Below are 18588 nucleotides of genomic sequence, written 5' to 3'. Positions count from 1 at the left end.
CGTCTGTCAGGGCTGCTCCACCCTAGGATGAGACTCTGCTTCTTCAGCTGAAGTTGTGCCCAGTTCTGGATGGGCAGAGCCACTGTGTCCAGCCGGATCCCCCCCACACTAGCTGGCTGGGATCTCCCCCACTGGAGTCCCACCCTTCTCCCAGCTGCCCCCACCTCGCTAGCGTCTTCTGTTCCAATCAGATGTTCCTTCCCACCTGTCCTGCATCCTCAGGAAACGGCCTCCCTACGTTCTTATTCCTTATTTTATACAAGGAAAATGCTTTATATACTCCGTAGCTGTAAAAGGCCTATCGTTCTCTCTCATACTTCTGCCTGCCCCAGCTTGGTCAATCCCACCTTTCCCCTGAGAATATTTAATAAAATGCTTTGCTTTTTATGAGTAAATATGCTAACTACAAAATATTTAGAGAGAAGATAAAACTAGATAAAAATAATTCTTTCCTAAGCATTTAGAGAGCCCCTACTCTCTGCCAGGGAAGTATTGACCTGAGAAGTAGGCATTACTACCATTTCAGTCTTCAATTTGGAGACCCTCAGGCCTGAAGAAATCGAAAAACTTGCCTGAGGCGCAGGGCTGCTAAGTGACTGAGCTGGGATTTGGGCCTACAGCTCCCCAGTCTAGCGCTTTGCTTGCTACACCTCTGTTCTCTCTCCACTGTCTGCCCCATCCATATGTCCTGCTGGCCCTCTTGGTACTGTTGCGGGGCCTATACCTGGACCCCAAACCAATCATTCCAATTTGCATGATGATTTCCATGCTGACGCCTCCCCACATTCCCTAGTTTCCCCCTCTGCAGCGTTTGAAGGGCAGGCTTAACCTGGACTAACTCAAGAAAACCAAGGTAGGGTTGGTGGCAGGAGAGAGAACTCACCTGTGCCTGACTCAACATTTTTGTCTTTGCCCCCCACCGCCCTCTGCACCACACTCCACCCCTCACCTGCCCACCCCAGCTCTCTTCCACTCAGCCTTTGCTCAGCTTCGACCTCCTTCTGCCTTCCGGGACTGCACCAGGGCAGGGTCTAGCTATGTGGCCTCCAGGGCCAGAAACGTCTGCAGACTTGGCCTCCATCCTTTATCGTCTGGGGGAGGACACAATGATTTACAGAATGGCTGGGGGGGGGTAGAGTCTCTCTCACCCTCTGGTCTTCCCATCCCAGGCCAATCCCGGGGCAGGGGCAGGGCCTGGGAAAGGAGAGAACGGATCCTACTGCCTCCGAGTCATCAAGGCCCTGGTACAGCGCTACATAGAGACAGCCCAGCGGGAGTTTGAGGAGACCAGGCGGAAAGGTTAGTGGCTCACCCCCAAGCCTTCCCCGTTGCATTGTGGGAATAAATACCACACACCAGGCTTCCACCCTGCAGAGTGGCCTTCCTACTCAATGACTCTGAGCCATTCAGATATTTATTCCACTCATTTCATTCAATCCTTCGTTCCTGTGTTCGTTGACTCATTCACTCTCTTACCCATTGGCTCACTCACTTAACTCATTTTTCGTTCATTCACTCAGTCTCTAATTCACTCATTCAATCAACATTCATCACCACGTCTCCTTAGTTCCAGCCTCATCTTGGAGGGAGGGGGGTGGTGTAGAGCAGAGACACGGGGCTGGGGGGCGGGCAGCTTTCTGTCTGGTGAGACAGAGAAACCATCTTTGTAGGCAGATAGGGCTTAGTTAGGAGAGAACCAAATTGCAATGGGAGCCCGAGGGAGATAGAGAAGCTACTATTTTGAGAGGCTGGCGGAAAGGTAGAAGGATAGGGGACCAGAAATTGGAGAAAGCAGAGGTGTAATTCAAACTTGGCCCTGAGGATGGGTAGATGGGAACAGGGCTGACAAGGGCAGAGACCGAATCTCTACCCACTAAAAACTTGCCCATCCCTGTGACTCCTGATCCCTTCTCTGGCCCACAAAACTTTCCTTCTTTGTATCTTCTAAACTCATGACCATCTCAGTCCCACTCAGATTCATCCACCCCAGACTCTGCCTGCTCCTGACTCCCAGCCCACGAACCAGTCTCTCACTTTCTCCAGTTCTACTCCCTCAGGACCCGTAGGCAGGATGTCCCCTGGGGTTCTGTTGTGAGGGGAGAAGTGGTTCAGGGCAGGTTCATCTTCTGAGACACCTCCCCATCAACAACTTCCCCCAAACCCTAGACCTGGGCAACAGACTGACGGAGCTGACCAAGACTGTGTCTCGCCTGCAAAGCGAGGTGGCTGGTGTGCGGAGGACTCTGGCAGAGGGAGGGACACCCCGAACACCCGAAGGTGCCAGCATCCTCAGTCACTACATCACCCGAGTGCATAACAGCTTCCAGAATCTGGGCCCCCCCATCCCTGAAACCCCAGAGCTGACAGTGCCAGGGATTGTGGGGACCCAGGTACCTTCAGAAACTGGGCTTCAGGATGCTCGAGGGGCTAAGACTCCAGCTTCTGGAGAGTCTGGCCCTTCCTCCCCAGCTCACGTGTTAGTGCACAGGGAGCAAGAATCAGAGACAGCTGGGGACCTGCCCCAGGAGAAAGATTTGGGGATCAAGGCGGGGTCTTGATACAGTGGGAGGGTCACATCTTCTGTTGCTAGGTAGAGCCGCCTAGATGGGTGAGGGTAAGTGTCATTTAGAAGACTCTGATGCTTTACTTGCCTCAATAAAGTTTCTGTTCTGGATGTCAGATGCCTCCAGAGTGTGTAAGAACCTCTGTCTCTTCAGGTTTTGAGATTTCCCTCCCCTCACCCTTGAAATGGACTCCTGTGGGAGCAGGACAGAGAGAAATGTCTTGCTGTGGGGTCCCAGGTGTCTGGGGCCTAGGCTCCTACTTTGAGTTCTTTCACATCTTTCATGGAAAGAGTTCTGGACTGGGAGGAAGGGAGCCTGGATTCAATACTAACTCTTTGACCTTGAGCAAGTTGCTTCCTTCCTTGGCTTTGCATTCCTCATCTGACAAATGCGCCAGTGAATCCATCTGTCCCCCTTCCTTCCTTCTTTCCTTCCTTCCTTTCTTCCTTCAGGGAGGTTGTGAGGAATCTCTGGCTGTTAAAGCTTCTGGGTTTGCAAGTTCTGGTTTGTGACAGGGATCTGCACAGGGGACCATGTCTAGGAGTGATCAAGAAGTCATCCTTTTAGGCCGTCAGGCTCTGAGTCTCACAAGGGCCAGAGCAGGGCAGATGGTCTCGTCTCATGGAATAAACCAGTCAGGACATATGATGTCACCACACTGCAATACTGTTTAATTGAGTGGCCATCATAGTACCACCCTTGCTTGTCCCAGGGAATCCCTACCACCTAGCAGGGCTCCCTCCATCCTGCCAGGGCCTCAGATCCTCCCACATCCTGGTTGGGAGGGGAGATGGCTGGGTAGGTCCCCATCCCTGGGGAAATGGCTGCTAGGGCTGGGTCCGAAACCACGTTCCCGCTTCGAGGCCGTTCGAAGCCCCCTCATTCATTGGAAGATCATGAGTTCCTACGACTCCTAGTGGCAGACAATGGGCTTTCAGCGGCCAAGAGCAGGGTCTTCCAGGAAAGCAGAGAGAAGTCCCCCTTGGAGGTGGAATCTGGCTGCCCTCCTGCTGGAGAGAAGAGAAGGTGAGGGGTCAGCAGGGCTGGGGGGCATTGAAGCAGCTGAGGGAGGGGGCAGCAGGCTACTCACCTTGTGCAGACACACAGCTGTGTCTCTTCTCCCCTGCAACAGACGGCACGGTGGGCCTTCGGCACGGGTAGGTCCTCACACCCAAGCTTCCCTTCCCACCAGGCCCTCGCGTGGGCCATTCCCCTTCTCCATCCAGCTTTCCCTTCTCCTAAACACTGACTTCTGACTTTCTTTCCTCTTCCTGCCCCTGGGAAATCTCCCCAGACTGCTGATCCATCACCGCTCCCGGGCGGGCCCCTGCTGCTCCTCCATCTGTCCCTGCCTCAGCACTTAGGAACACCATATACACGTCCTATCAACCCCATTAAGCCCAGGGCCTCCTGAGATCTGAAGCAACACCCCTGTCACTTTCCTCTGCTTATCAACCTCAACCAGGTTCTTGTGGTCAATTAGACAGTATAGCAGATAGAACATTTTGAGAACATTCACAGAATCACTTGAGAATGCTCATAGATCCAGAAAACACTAAGACCTTCTAGGAGCTGGCTGAACCTGTCACAGAGAACAGCAACTCCAGCGGACTTCTAGCCCTCAACTCCCCCATGAACCAAGCGGGTGTCCCGAAGGGGCGTGCTGGCTTATTTCCCCCACCCTGCCGGTTCCTGCTTCCCTCATGCATGGCTCACCACCCAGATAGGCGCAGTTAAAGTGGCTGCAGGTCTGATTATAGCTCCAGAGAGTCACCAGGCTCCGGGCTCCATCCTGGGAGAACCTGGTGACTAAGAAGACTTCATGTGGGGGGATCAGCACCTCACGCTCCTCAGGAAAGACAGACAAGGCCTGGATAGGGGCCCCGAAGCAAGTCCTTAGAGAGAAGAAGGTGGCATTCCCAAATCTGCGGGCCACTGCCTCATCCAGGGAGCTGGAAGCAAACTGGCCCAAGCGGACAGAGTCACCCAGTCTCTTGGGTTCAAAGTGGAGGGTGCCTATGCCTCGGAACACCACCTCCCCGGGTCCCTTGCTGCAGCCCCCACTGCCCTGCAGCAGCTGCAGGGCCCGGGTGAGGTAGAAATGCAGGGCCTTGAAGGGGAAGTGCTTCATGTAGAACTCCCGGGAGCTGCCACCGGTCCGCACTGCCTGGTTCAGCTCCCGGTACAAAGTGTTAGATGAGTTGGTATAGACAATGACGGCGATTCCATGCTGCGCTTTGAAGCCAGGGGGCAAGGGGAGCCCTGGGCGCTTGTGCTCCCAGGCCCCCCGGGCTGCCTCCCAGGACTCCCGCAGCAGGGCGTGGCGGGCCATCTCCTTCTTCAGCAGAGGGACCACCTTCTCTTCCATCTCCTCGGCACAGCCCACATAAGCATCGTCAAAGGTGTCTGGAGCCAGGCCCAGGGGCAGGATGGGAACAGCCTGGGCCTATGAATGTAGGAAAGAGAGGAGCCGCATAGGAAAAGGGGAGACGTTCAGAGCACTGGACAGGGGCCCTGGTGGCAGATCGGTCCAGAAACATCAGTATCTTGTTTCTAGGACCAAATATCTAGTGTATGCGACTTGGCAAGAGCTCAAGGGCTTAAATAGCACAGCACTGGAGTGAGACAGACGTGGGTTCAAATCGTGACTTCCCCCGCCTACTAGCTGTGGGATCTTGGGCTAGTCTCTAAACTTTTCTGAGTTTCAGGTTCTCCACGTATAAACTGAGGCTACTTCCAACCTCACAGGGATATTGTGAGGACAGCATATAGATCTTCATTTCTGTACGGCGTGAAGGGGTCATTTTGTCATTAGAGAAGTTCTGCACCTTGTAGGAAGTGGGGCTAGATGACTTCCAAGCACTGTTCTGGCTCTAAGACTCAGGATACAGGTGATATACAAATATACAGCCAATGTCCGATGACCTGACCCGGTCCGCATCCTTAGATTCTCTTCCCCCTTCGTGCCAGCACACCAAGACCCTGTAATCTCTGAGACCCCTGAGTCCCCTCCTGCTTTAGAAGCCCATATTCCAAACCATGCGGTGGGGCGTGGGGGGGGTGGGGGGGAGGAGGTCAAGCCCTGGTCTGGGAGGGGCTGCAGGAGGGCAGCACACAGGTAGCCCAAGCCAGTTTGCCTGGGCTGAACCTGTGGTGGCAGACAGGACGTGGGGAGGAATGATATGAAGGAAGGAAGATCCTAAGAGGACCAGTGTGTGGAGGTGGAGGTTCTGGGAGAGAGAGCAGGAACCTGGGGCTCCCTCTGGGGATGGAGGTTCCTGAGAAGGAGAGGATTAGGAGGACTGGGAACCTAGAGAAGAGTACGTGGGGAAGATTTTTGAGGAGTCAGCCTCCCAGTGCACCTCTTTCAGGTCTGCCCCTGACCTGCTCCTTTTGTGGTAGGAGTAGGTTCTCCCAGTTACCTGCCAGAGGGCATGGAGGCCGAGGTAGCTGAGAGCCATCAGCAAAGCCGCCAGCATCCTTCCTGGGGGCGACTCAAGGGAGGGCGAGGTCCAGATGAATAGGGCAGCACTGACGATGGGATGGGAGACAAAGACCAGGGTCCCTTCCTCTGGGGTGTGAAGGGTTTCCGTCCAGGATCCGGCCCAGGCGGGTGTGGGCGGGGCCAAGGGCGGGCCTAAGGGAGTGGGCGGGGCTTTAGATTTCAATGTGTACCCCGCACAACCCCAGGGCTCCACTCCCCAGATTCCCACTAGACCCCATGCTCCGCGTCTTCTGCTCGGGGGGGGGGGGGGCCTTCTTGCGATGGTAAAGGTGGAGCCATAATTTGGCTCCGCCTGGAGAGGGGAAGGGGCGGAGAGCCAGGGACCCACCTGGAAGTTTCAGGGACGACGGCGGGAAGGAACACTGACCGCTCGGGCCGGCGGGGGGCTTAAGTCCCGGCGGGTGCTGCGCTGTCCCGGGAGTCTAGCCGATCAACAAAGTGCCGCGGCTAACTATAGCCCCCGCGGCGGTAACCCGACACCTCTCTTCTGCAACAACGGACACGGGGTGGGGAAGCGGGAGTGGCGCGCGAAGGGGCCGAGGGGCGTACCTCCCCTTCCCTAGGACTGCGAGTTCTTTCTCCAGAATTCACTTTGGCTCCGAACGAGACCAGGGTTGGGGGGAGAGACTTGTGAGACTTGGCCTCTCCCTCAGGTGGGCCCCGACCTGGCGGACCCCCAGCTCTCAGACCACTAGACCCGGGAGGCCCACGAGGGTCCCGCCCACCAAGAACTCTCTGCTGGTGCACTCGCTGATTTGCATGCAGTTTGCATACGGCCCACGCATTGGGGCACGCGTGATCCAGCATCTGAGCGCACCCACCCGCCCCCTTCCCTTCAGTAGGGTTGGACCAGTTCTCTGTCTCCCATCCTCAGGGGCAAGCCCCTCTCCCTCCACAGCCCCTCTCTCCGGACCTCTTAGACCCAGGTGACCCCATGTTTATAAACACTAGCTTTTCCCCTCCCCTGCTGTGGGCCTGTCTATAAATAACCTGGCTCTGAGTTTTGGATGCCCAATCAGAAGTAATGGGAGAAGGGACCAGCTGGGAAATCAGTAAGCAGCTCTGGGGACAGCTTTCTGGCAGCCTGAGCCCTGGGGGTGGGAGGGTTGCTCCTAAAGTGGTCAGGGCAGTTGGGGGTCCCAAATGTTAGGATTTAAGAGATGCTTTCTGCTTGCTGGGGCTGAGGTGGGCATAGAAGGTTAGACTTACCTCAGGGCCTCCATCCTGGTTTGGCTCATTCATTTTAGCCCCATCCCCACTGCCCCATTCCCTCAGGCTGCCAGCCAAAATAAAGAATTTCCTTCTTCTAGAATCCTTTCTACAAAAATCCTTCCTATAGACCAAAAAAGACAAACTGTGTGTCTGGGCTTGGAGAAATGTGGGGAGGGAGATGGGAAAAGTGTCATCCCAAAAAACCAGAGCACTTGTCAGGCAAACACAGCCTCTATACACGTACTCTAATCCCCTTCCAATGAGATGGACCATCCCAAAGCTCACCTATATTAGAAAATCCATTTATCGGGGCGCCTGGGTGGCTCAGTTGTTAAGCGGCTGCCTTCGGCTCAGCTCATGATCCCAGGAACCTGGGATCGAGCCCCGCATCGGGCTACCTGCTCGGCGGGAAGCCTGCTTCTCCCTCTCCCACTCCCCCTGCTTGTGTTCCCTCTCTCCCTGTGTCTCTCTCTGTCAAATAAATGGATAAAATCTAAAAAAAAAAAAAAAAAAAATCCATTCCTCTACTGTTCACCGTTACTGTAAAAAACCACCTCTTGCCTGTTTATCCTGACTGCCTCTCACCCTGGAGGACCCTGAGCACCTGCAGTTGTTAGAACAGAAGACAGGGTCTGGGAGAGCCAGGCCTGCTGAAATAAGTCCCTGATACCAGAACTACTGGGATCAGGGCTTTGTCCTCTCCTCACATGGAAGTGCTTCTCCCATCCCCAAATGTGGAACTCCAAGAAAGGCCCCAAGAGATGGAGTCAAGTTTTGTCACTGAGCCGGGGGCCCTGAGTGAGGCAGAAAGTCCTCCAAGATCACAGAGCAAATCAGGGCTGGCCAGACCCAGCCTCCTGAATCTGGGAAAATTTCTCCTTGCACGTTAGGTGAGTCCCCATGCTCACATAAAAGCAACACAAAGTAAAAAGATACTGAGGACAGCGGTGCTGTGCACAGGGCCAAACCCAGTGCAGAGACAGTTGTTCTAGCCTGGATCCTCGACGCCTCAGCCCACCTTCTCTCTGGCCTCAGAGGTTCCCTTCTTTATGGGAGGTGCACTGGCCCAGGGCAGACTGGGCAGAGGCTAGTGTTCCCAAGCCTTCAGGAGACATCCGGAAATAGATGGGGGAGTGTCACATTTCTGAGCAGCTGCGTTGGTACAAGGGGTGGGGGACTGACAGTATAAAGGAGAAACTGCCTTCCCCCTCCCCCGGTGGCCATCATTGGAGACCGACACCAGCTTCCCTAGAGAAGGCCTAGGTAAGGGGCACACCACCCTCCTCCTGGGTACAGGGCAGGGAAAGACTTTTTTTTAAAGGGGAAATTTGGGGTATTGATGGTGGAGTTCTAGGAGTCGTTAGGAACAGTCTCAGGGCAACTTTTGTCTTAGTCTGCTCAGGCTGCTATGAAATACCACAGACTGGGTAACTTATAAACAACAGACATTTATTTTTCATAGTTCTGGAGGCTGAAAGTCTGAGATCGGGGTGCCAGCATGGTCAGGTGAAGGCCTTCTTTCTGGCTTATAGCCGACACCTTCTCACTATGTCCTCACATGGTGGAAGGGGCTAGGGAGCTCTGCGGGGTCTCTTTTATGAGAACAGTAATCCCAGAGCCCTCATGAACTAATGTCCTAAAGGCCCCACTTTCTAAAGCCATCACAGCAGACATTAGGATTTCAACATATGAACTTTGGAGGGACATAAACATTCAGACCATAGCACCTTTGATGGAGAGGTTTAGGATACCTGGAGGGTCTGGGGACATTGGGAAATCGGGGGGTTCCTGGGGAAGAGATTTGGAGTCACATCCCCAGAAGGGGATGTTCAGTGAGGGTCTGGATGATGGAGAAACTGACAAGTGCCCTGAGCAGGATGAGAGGAAAAACAGAAGAGCAGGTAAGATATAAGGGGTTGCCCAGTGCCTCCATTTCCTCGCCTCCCATAACCACGCCATCGCTCTGGCCCCACCCCATTCCCCCCAACACTGCTCACCAAAGTCCTCAATTTACCTGCTCTTGCAGTGGTCTACACTGTTAGCTGCACCCAGAAAGCCTCTCAGACTCAGCAGACATTCCAGGAGGCCTCATCTGTGCCTGGCTTGGGCTGAGCTCTGGGGACACAGCATGGGTCATGCCTGGTCCCTGCCCTCGAGGAACTCACAGGCCAGCAGGGGAGACAGACACATAAGGGCAGCACAGTATGATTAGGACAGTGACCAAGGAAAGCACAGGGTGACTGGAGATCACAGAGAAGTTGGAGGGCTCCCTGGAGAAGGTGACCCCTGAGCTAAGTCTTGAAAAGTGGATAGCAGGATGGCAATGTGTGCAGGGCCACAGGGAGGGAAGAATGGAGCCTCACCTGCAGCTTTGTTCTGTTCTATAGAAGCCAAGCATGGTGGCGGGGTGGGGGCGGGGGGATGGCATGGCACAAGGCTGAAGAGGTTGTGGAGAGCACCTCAAAGGTGACAGAGCACCTCAAATGCCAGCATGAGGAGGGCTCTGTCCTGAAGGTGTGGAGGGAAATTGTATTTTGCTGGGTTTTTTTCCTTTTAGATGTGTTCTCATCTCTTCCCTCATAATTTTCATCTCTGCATTTTTACTCTGTATGTTATTTCTTCCAGTCAGGTTTGGCACAGAGGGTTCTTAAGTAGGTCAGCAACCTGACCAGTTGTACTTTAGAAACACTGGTCTCCCTGCTCTGTGGAGGGTGGATCAGCAGGGGTGACAGTGGAGATCAAGGGGGAGGCAGGGGCAGATTGAGCCATGGAAGGGATGGGGAAAGGGAAGGAGCTTCTAGGATGGACCCATATTGTGATTAACATTTAGTTGGCAACTAATTTAGTGTTTGATGAATGATCAAGTGTGTTTGATGAAGTGACCATCTTGGGTGACTTGGTGAATAATGGGGATGGATATTACATGAGACTCGTCTGATGGCAAGTTAACAGGAATCACCACAAGCTAGATGAAGCCTAAAGGGGAATTATCACAAAGATACTGGGGTACTTCATGGGATCCAAGTGAAGAGCTTCTAGAAACCCAAGGTGTCTTGGTCCACCGGTGCTCTGGTTTCAAGCAGCTCCCTTTGCTGCTCAGCCCTCTTTTTCCTCTCTCCCTGGGGATCTCATATTTTTTCTGACTTCAACACACATATCACTCAAATGTCTCATCTTATTGTCCATTCTTTTATCTCTCGGGCATCTGCCCCTTGAGAGTCCACACGTGCCAAACTGAACTCACTGTTTCCCCTCCAAAGATGATGGTTCATTCATTTTTTATTGAGCACCTACCATGTGCTGGGATGGGCAAGATGAGCTTTTAAAGTCCACTCTGCTCCTCCTCTGTGTCGGCAACCTAAAGCATGGAAACCTGCATGTCATCCTTGGTTTTTCCCTCTGATGCATCTCCTGTATCCCATCAGACACCAAGTCTAGTAAATTATACCTAGTAATTCTGGGTCCATCCTCACTGCCAGTATCTTAGGCCACATGATTCGATGTCCTCAGTCGGATTTCTGAAGCCTCCAAGCTCTCTCTCACTGCCTTGTCTTTGCAGGGCAGATATGGGGAAAGAAACAAGGGCCACAGAGAGGCAGCAAGAGCCAGAGTTGGCCTAGTGAGTTTTTGCTGTATAACCATTTTGCTACATGCCACAATCTCAGTGGCATGCAAAGATTTATTCTCACGCTCATGAGTCTTCAGGTTGGCTACCGATTGGCTAAAGTGGGTTTGATCGGGGTCCTCTGCTTCAGGCTGCCAGTCTGTCCGAGCTGACCTCCTTTTTGCTGGCTGGGCTCAGGTCTGCTCCTTATGTGGGTCATTCTGGGGTCCAGGCTAAAGGGACAGTTCTGGGCCACATTCTGACGGTATGTGATCCAAAAAGACCCTCTCTCGGTTTAGATTCCCCCCAAAAGCCAATCCAGAGACAAGGACTTGGGTGTAGTGAGCTTATTTGTAAGTTGATCCCAGAAAATACAAGTGAAAGAGTGGCAAAGTGGGATGGAGAAGAGAGGAAAGCACCCCCCAAAAAAAGTGTGTTAATGAGCACACTGTGACCACTGTGGTCAACTGGGGCTTAGTTCCCTGGCACCCTCAGTAGCAAAGAGAATCTGACTACCACCCCTCCTTGGTTAAAGGTTGTCCCTGCGAACATTAAATCCCCTGCACTTTGGGGCTGCCCTGAGCAAGCTTACAAGAGTGATGGAGAAAGCCTTGGACACAAAAATAATATGGAGCACTAGAGGTAGGAAGCTCGGCATGAGCTGAGGTGTCAGCATGTACCAGAACTCTCCACTGCACCTGTGTGTGGATGTGTGTGTCGGGGGCCGGGGGGGGGGGGCTGAACCATCAACATTTACCTCCAAGAACCAGAGGGGATTCTGGAGCAGGGATGCCAAACCTGAGATGGGGGGCAGAGACATAAGCACCTGAAATTCATGTAACACTGTGTGAGGGTACGTGTATCCATTTTCAGCTTTCATCAGATTCCCAAAGATAAAGAACCACTAACTGTCTTGCCATTTTAAAAGGAGGAAAACAGAAATACCTGTGAATCTGCTTATATGTGCATAGACTATCTTTAGAAAGACACACAGAAGATGGGAATGTTGGTTGCCTCTGGAGAGATGGGGTGAGGAATTAGAGAAAGGTGTTTCACTGTGTGCCTTTTGGACTATTTAAATTTTGAACAATGAAAATGTATTACCTTTAGAAAATTAAAACTTTAAAACAGTAAAAATTAAACTTAAGATTGATCTTATTAGTGAGCAGAGATATGAATTAAAAAGTAGATACCAGGGGTGCCTGGGTGGCTCAGTTGGTTAAGTGTCTGCCTTCACCTCAGGTCATGATCCCAGGGTCCTGGGATCAAGCCCTGCGTCAGGCTCCCTGCTCAGCGGGGAGCCTGCTTCTCCCTCACCCTCTGCCTGCCACTCTGCCTACTTGTGATCCCTCTCTCTGTCAAATAAATAAATAAAATCTTTAAAAAAAAAGTAGATACCATCTGTGGCCACCAGTTAAGAGAAAGTTCGAAAGAGATCATGGTAACCAGCACTAGCAAAGATGTAGAGGAAAGGGCACTCTTCCTTGTTGTGGACGGGCAGACCAGTGCCTCTGGCAATTTGGCAGTGCCAAATAAACAATTCATATCCTTTAAACATCAAATAACTTCTTGACATCTTTCCTATAAAAATATGCACACAAGTAGACAAAGATTTCTACACAGAGATGTTCACTGAAGTACTATGTGTAATGTCAAAAATGTCAAAAAATTAGGGAAAAAAATCTATGTCCATCAATAAGAAAATGGTTGAACAAATTATGGTTTAACTACATTATGAAATTCCATGCTGCCATTATAATGAATAAGGTAGATATGTATATATGATGTAGAAGGAAGTCCTTGATATATTGGGTTTTTTTTTAAGATTTTATTTATTTATTTGACAGAGAGAGACACAGCGAGAGCAGGAACACAAGCAGAGGGAGTAGGAGAGGGAGAAGCAGGCTTCCCGCTGAGCAGGGAGCCCGATGTGGGACTCGATCCCAGGACCCCGGGACCATGACCTGAGTCGAAAGCAGACGCGTAATGACTGAGCCACCCAGGCGCCCCTGATATATTTTTTCCTGGAGAAAAGCTTACAGGATATGTATGTGAAAGCATGTTCCTTTTTCTTTTTTGGGAAAAAAAAAAAGACAAACCAGCCTGTGTACAGAAAACGATGTGTGTCTGCATATTTAAATATTAAATTATTCGCACCTGCACCAAAAATGGTCCTACAGGACACTGTGATCACGGTAACAGCAGGCATGGGTACCAGTGAGAGACGACATGGACAGAGAAAGAAAACCGGGGCTTGGACTCTGTGATTCATTCATACTTTTTTCTTTTCACTACAAGCAGGCATTACTTTGTAAAGAAAGAAACAAAGAAGCAGCAGCACTGATTTAGAAACTGCTGGGACTCTGCCTTCTTGGAGCCTCACTCCCCACCCCATCCTCTCCCCATCTCCCAGACCCTCTCCCTCACCCCTTGGGGGTCTACACCTGTCCTTGCCCTGGAAGCAGTGGAGGGCTTAGGGGAGGACGGCTCAGTTCGCAGCAGGACTGCAGCGGGGTGGGGGGTGGGGGGTGGTGGCTGGATCCTGTCCCTGGAGTACTGCCATGGCCCCACCAGCTGGCCAGTCCCGGACCTGTTCCAGCCTCACATCCCCAGTGGGGTGAAGCCCAGATCTCTTACCGTGGCCGTCAAGACCTTTCATGACGGGCCCCAGTCTTTCCAACATTCCCTCACTGCAAGCTCTGCCATGCTGGACAAAATGTCTTTCACTTTTGACATCCAATACCTTTGCTCTTCTCATTTCTGCTGCCCTGGACGCCTTCCCCACCCCAAGTCCCTCTCCTATCCCAGTCTCCACTGATTGAAGCCTTCTTCTCCTATTCTTCCTGTAAGACCCTGTTCAGATAACACCTCCTCCAGGAAGTCTCCCATGTTCCTTCCAGCAAGAAGGGTCCTGTCTCTCTTCTGGGCCTTCATTTCTTTTTTTAAGATTATTTATTTGATAGAGAGAGAGAGCACGAGCAGGGGGGTGAGGAGCAGAGGGAGAAGCAGGCTCCCTGCTAATCAGGGAGACCGATGCAGGGCTCGATCCCAGGACCCTGGGATCACGACCTGAGCCGAAGGCAGACGCTTGACTAACCGAGCCACCCAGGTGCCCTGAGCCTTCATTTCTATGTTGTGACTCTGTGCCGAGCACTGGGAGTGACACAAACTAGGTGTCTGTTAATGTTTATTAAACTGTACTGATTAACATTCCCATTTTGTAGATGAAGAAACTGAGACGCAAAGAGAGACAGTAACTTGTCCAGGGCCACCGCGAACATGCAGACACCTGCCGTGCTGTCTCTGCTGCTTGTGTGCACGGGCCTCATGGAAGCACTGCAGCAGGTACGGTGCTCCCCCACCGGGCCCAGGCCAGCAGGGAGCTGCAATGTTGGCTTGCTCTGAACTCCGGGAGGAGGGGCCGCGGGAGGAGAGAACCACTGATATTTCCAGTGGGGCTTGCCCGGCCTGGGGAACAGCCCCCGACCCCGGTCTCTGAGAGCGCAGCTACTTTGGCGCCTTCAGTGCCCTTCTCCATAGGCTCCCATTCTCCTGAGGCTCACCCTCTCAGTCCTCACTGCTCTGCCTCCGCCAGGTCCAGAGCCACCCCGTCACTCGACGAGAACTCTTCTCTCAAGAACTGCCCCTGGACATGGCCCCAGCCTCCTTCGATGACCAGTACGCCGGCTGTGCAGCCGCCATGACAGCCACTCTCCCAGACCTCAATGAAACCGAGTTCCAGGCCAACAAGGTGTACGCTGATGGCTGGGCGCTGGCAAGCAGCCGGTGGCAGGACCGCCAGTCCTGGGGGCCAGAGTGGGGCCCCAGGCCTACCCTGCTGCCCCCTGGCTTCCGCGATGAGCACGGCATGGCCCTCCTGGCCTACACTGCCAACAGCCCCCTGCACAAGCAGTTCAACGCCGCCGTGCGCGAGGCGGGCCGCTCCAGAGCTCACTACCTCCACCACTTCTCCTTCAAGACACTCCATTTCCTGCTGACCGAGGCCCTACAGCTGCTGGGCAGGGGCCAGCGTCCTCCCCAGTGCCGCCAGGTGTTCCGAGGGGTGCACGGCCTGCGCTTCCGGCCGGCGGGGCCCGGGGCCACCGTCAGGCTGGGGGGATTCGCCTCTGCGTCCCTGCAGAATGTTGCAGCCCAGCAGTTTGGGGAAGACACCTTCTTTGGCATCTGGACTTGCCTTGGGGCACCTATCAAGGGCTACTCCTTCTTCCCTGGGGAGGAGGAGGTGCTGATCCCCCCCTTCGAGACCTTCCAGGTGATCAATGCCAGCAGACCCGCCCAGGGCCCCACCCGCATCTACCTCCGGGCCCTGGGCAAGCATAGCACGTACAACTGCGAGTACATTAAAGGTAGGTAGGGCGCACACCGGGTATCACCTGTGCTCACGACGGGCTCCCCCTCGGTCTCAGGGGACATGTACATCAATATCACAATCAAATGAACAGTGAAGGGGACCCAGTCTTGTCCCTCTGCCCCTCCACCCTGCACATCCAAGGGTAGACAACCTTCTGAGGGAGTATGCCACTTGTCCTTGGAGGTACCTAAGCCGGACCTGGCCACCTGCCTGTTGGGAGGCTGAAGAGGGTTTCCTGACCGAGGCAGGTGGCCATTTGAGGGCCAAACGGAACTGGTCAGGCTTTTCTTCTGGCTGGAAGCTGGAAGGCAATTAATTTCCGGCCACAGCACTGACACCCAGACCATTGCTGCCAGGTATGAGTAAGAGGCCCAAACTCAGTTTCCAGAAGGGGCACGTGTATTCGGCTGAATGGAAACCCTGTGCTGTCGTGTGGACTGGGTGGGGGTGCAGGTGGGGTGCTGAGACAGCAGTCGGGTGCCATGCCCCATAGTCCTAGCTCAGACTGTCTGTCCCTCAGGACCAGCCAGAGGTGGAATCATGAGGGCAGGCCCAGGTTCTTTATCTCTAAAGGGGCTTCGGGTCCTGGCTGAGTGAGGCCCACTTTGCATAATTAGAGGCAGGATGTTGGCTGGAGCTGTGGACCACATCTAAAATGGGAGAAGGTCCAGTGGGGCTTCCATTCCCACCTTGGTCAGCATCGTGGGTGTGCATGAGTTGACAGAAGGTGAGGAAGACATGCAAAGTACATAAACCAGTACCTCCTTGGCTGGGACAAGGTGTGGGAGAGGTGGTTACACTGGGAGGCAAAGTTACAGGCCAAGGAAGCAGGAGGAGCACCCAGAAGAGACCCTGGCTTTGAAGGCTGGCTCCCTTCTAGCTGTGGGGCTCACGGGTCAAGTCAAACGCAGGCAAGGGAGGTCCCACCGGAAGGAAGCTGAGTTAGGGGAAAATGTACTAGCTTCTCTGAGAACAAGCTGGGGATGGACCACAGGGTTCTGGGGTTCCTTCCTGTCCTGAGAGCTACTGAACCTTTGATTCTTTATTCTTTCTTCCCTACAGACAAGCAGTGCAAGTCTAGGCCTTGCCGTCTGGGTAACTCAGGTAAGAGCTGCAAGCTTCTGTGGGGCTCAGCTCAAGGATAAGCAGGCTGCCCTGGGGTTGGACTCCTCTCCTGGATGCACATCCGTCTTGAAAAGAAAACAATCCCCTTTCCATCAAAACAAGTAAACCCTCTTAAGCAGACCCCTGTGGGGGTGGTGAACCTCTCTTAGAGGACATATATGTGTGTATGGGGCAGCGGTCATGCAAGCTGACACACCTGCCCCCCAGTCTGGTGCTGCCCCCTCCCTCACAGGAGGCTACTGATCGGGCCCCAGAGAGATCCGGGCTGCACTGGGGATGGAGAGAAGGGCCACTCCCACCGTCCTCCCTGGGCCCTCTCCTTCAGCTTCAGGACCCACTGTCTCTATTATTGCCCCCAGGGCTCCCTTAGACCATCTTCCAAGGTCGAGGTCAGGCCCTGGGTGCTGGAGACCTGGGCTCTCATCCAGGCTCTGTCCTAACTCTCTCTCTGACCAATCAATCCCTCTCTGGGCCTCAGTTTTCCTATCTGTATAATAAGCATATAGACTAGGGGGCGCCTGGGTGGCTCAGATGGTTAAGCGTCTGCCTTCGTCTCAGGTCATGATCCCAGGGTCCTGGGATCGAGTCCCGCATCGCGCTCCCTGCTCCTTGGGAGCCTGCTTCTCCCTCTGCTTCTCTCTCTCTCTCCCTCTCTCTCTCTCCCTCTGTCTCTCATGAATAAATAAATAAAATCTTTAAAAAAAATAAGCATATAGACTAGATGATCCCCAGGTCCCTTTCAGCTGTGATTCTTTTCTTCCCTTGAATACCTGCTGCACCCGGGGCCTGCCTGGGCCTCACTTCCCTAGGTGGGAAGGGGCTTTTCCAGGGGAACCGACTGGAATAGGCCGGGAAACTACAGCCACTACTCCCCCTTGGGCCCCGCCCGCCTCCCTCCACCAGGGCTCTGTGAGCAGTGAGCAGGAAGGAGCTCCAGCCTCTACTTTGTTCCTACCATTCTCCATGACATAGTACCACTCAGAGTTCCAGGCATCCTCACCACGACCCAGTGGTGTAGGCACTGTCATTGCCCCTGTTCTACAGAGGAGGGAACTAAGATCCAGAGAGGTCAAGCAACCAGCCCTACACACAGTAGGGCTAGTAAGGGGTGGGGTCCAGACAGCCAAACTCTGAACCACCACACTACCTGGCCCCCACCCCTCCCCAGACACCATCTCATTTTATACTTACTGTATAATAAAATATTGGAAGGGGGAAGAACAGGGAGTATTACCCTCATTATATAGTAAAGGGAGACCCAGACACAGAAGTGACCTGCCCAAAGGGGACAGAATGAGTCAGTGGCAGAGCCAGGGTCAGAATCCAGATCTCCAGCCTCCAACCAGCTTGAGTGCTGATAATGTCATCTCAAGCACTGGACAAGGTTAGAAATCCCCCATCCCGGTCCACCAGTAATCAGGGGTTGGGCAGAGGGGCAAAGATGAGCGTCACTAGAACCCACTCACATGGGGCTTCCCCTTGTTCATCCCACACTGCAATGGCTCATTTGTGTCCGTAGGAGGCAGGGGCATAGACCCTCCTAGGGACCTCTGCAAGGGGACCAAGGGCTCTTTCATCTGCCTGCCGTTCTCCCTGAATTCTTGCTCTCCATCTCTGGCTCCCACTGCACCTTGTGAGTCAGTGTTTCCAGCCCACTGTGCTCATTTCTCTTCAACGTGTTTGTGTACCTCATTTTGTCCCGAAACCTCTCTCTCTGCCTCTGTTTTTCCTACAGCCATCGGTCAAGGCCCCCCTTCTGCAGTCTGGTCCCTCCTACTGCTGCTCTGGTTCCTTGTCGGGGGAACTTTTCCATAGAGTCCAGGCCTGCCATGATCCATCCAACACTGAACAGCCCCGCCTGCCCAACGTGCTTCCTCGACCTGACATGGGGATATTGGCCTCGCGTGTGCTTTAAGAGCAGCCAGGATCCATGGTGACTCCCTCTGCAGGAAACTCTGGGACTTTCTCTGGCAGCTGCCAGGTTTGCTGATGGAGAATTAAGGGAATCTGGGGACTGAGCCTTCCCCAAGGCTTTAAGAGTGAGTCACTGAATGGGGGTGGGAGTCTCTACAGCAGGCAACCACTCATTTGGAGATTGAAGATTAAACTAGTTTGGGGAAAGATTGGGGAGGAAAGCACTTGGCCATGGTATTTGCTGATGTTACTCAAATGGCTCACATATGCACCTGGAAAGCGCCTATTCACT

General features: G+C 53.4%; 3 protein-coding genes across 5 annotated transcripts in view; 2 read left to right on the top strand and 1 right to left on the bottom strand.

The window, feature by feature from the left end:
• Positions 1 to 2577, top strand: part of XNDC1N (XRCC1 N-terminal domain containing 1, N-terminal like) — a 39341-nt gene extending 36764 nt beyond the window's left edge. The window contains 2 exon segments of the mRNA XM_025848419.2: positions 1170 to 1299; positions 2167 to 2577. Coding sequence (XP_025704204.1) covers positions 1170 to 1299; positions 2167 to 2558 — 522 coding nt within the window. The 3' untranslated portion in view covers positions 2559 to 2577.
• A 632-nt stretch (positions 2578 to 3209) lies between these two features.
• Positions 3210 to 6739, bottom strand: ART5 (ADP-ribosyltransferase 5). Of its 3 annotated transcripts, none has more exons than XM_073879603.1 (5): positions 6619 to 6739; positions 5987 to 6201; positions 4281 to 5010; positions 3655 to 3687; positions 3210 to 3574 (listed from the first exon to the last, which is right to left on the bottom strand). In XM_073879603.1, exons 2-5 carry the CDS (start codon positions 6041 to 6043, stop codon positions 3459 to 3461), a joined length of 936 nt encoding a protein of 311 aa, XP_073735704.1. In that variant the 5' UTR covers positions 6044 to 6201; positions 6619 to 6739; the 3' UTR covers positions 3210 to 3458. The 3 variants fall into 3 exon arrangements, with proteins under 3 accessions (XP_073735704.1, XP_025750288.1, XP_025704139.1); XM_025894503.2 differs by having other exon boundaries at positions 6398 to 6696; XM_025848354.2 differs by having other exon boundaries at positions 3210 to 3571; positions 6398 to 6696.
• Positions 6740 to 9060: 2321 nt separating this feature from the next.
• ART1 (ADP-ribosyltransferase 1) lies at positions 9061 to 18395 on the top strand. The gene is made up of 5 exons (XM_025894502.2): positions 9061 to 9182; positions 14110 to 14230; positions 14481 to 15252; positions 16320 to 16361; positions 18118 to 18395. Exons 2-5 carry the CDS (start codon positions 14165 to 14167, stop codon positions 18195 to 18197), a joined length of 960 nt encoding a protein of 319 aa, XP_025750287.1. The 5' UTR covers positions 9061 to 9182; positions 14110 to 14164; the 3' UTR covers positions 18198 to 18395.
• The last annotated feature ends 193 nt before the right edge of the window (positions 18396 to 18588 follow it).

This window comes from Callorhinus ursinus, unplaced genomic scaffold, assembly GCF_003265705.2.
Source record: "Callorhinus ursinus isolate GAN/ISIS: 27379988/994484 unplaced genomic scaffold, GSC_fseal_2.0 scaffold35, whole genome shotgun sequence".
NCBI lineage: Eukaryota > Metazoa > Chordata > Mammalia > Carnivora > Otariidae > Callorhinus > Callorhinus ursinus.
Note: the sequence above shows the minus strand (reverse complement) of the source record. Positions and strands in the feature narration are given on the sequence as shown.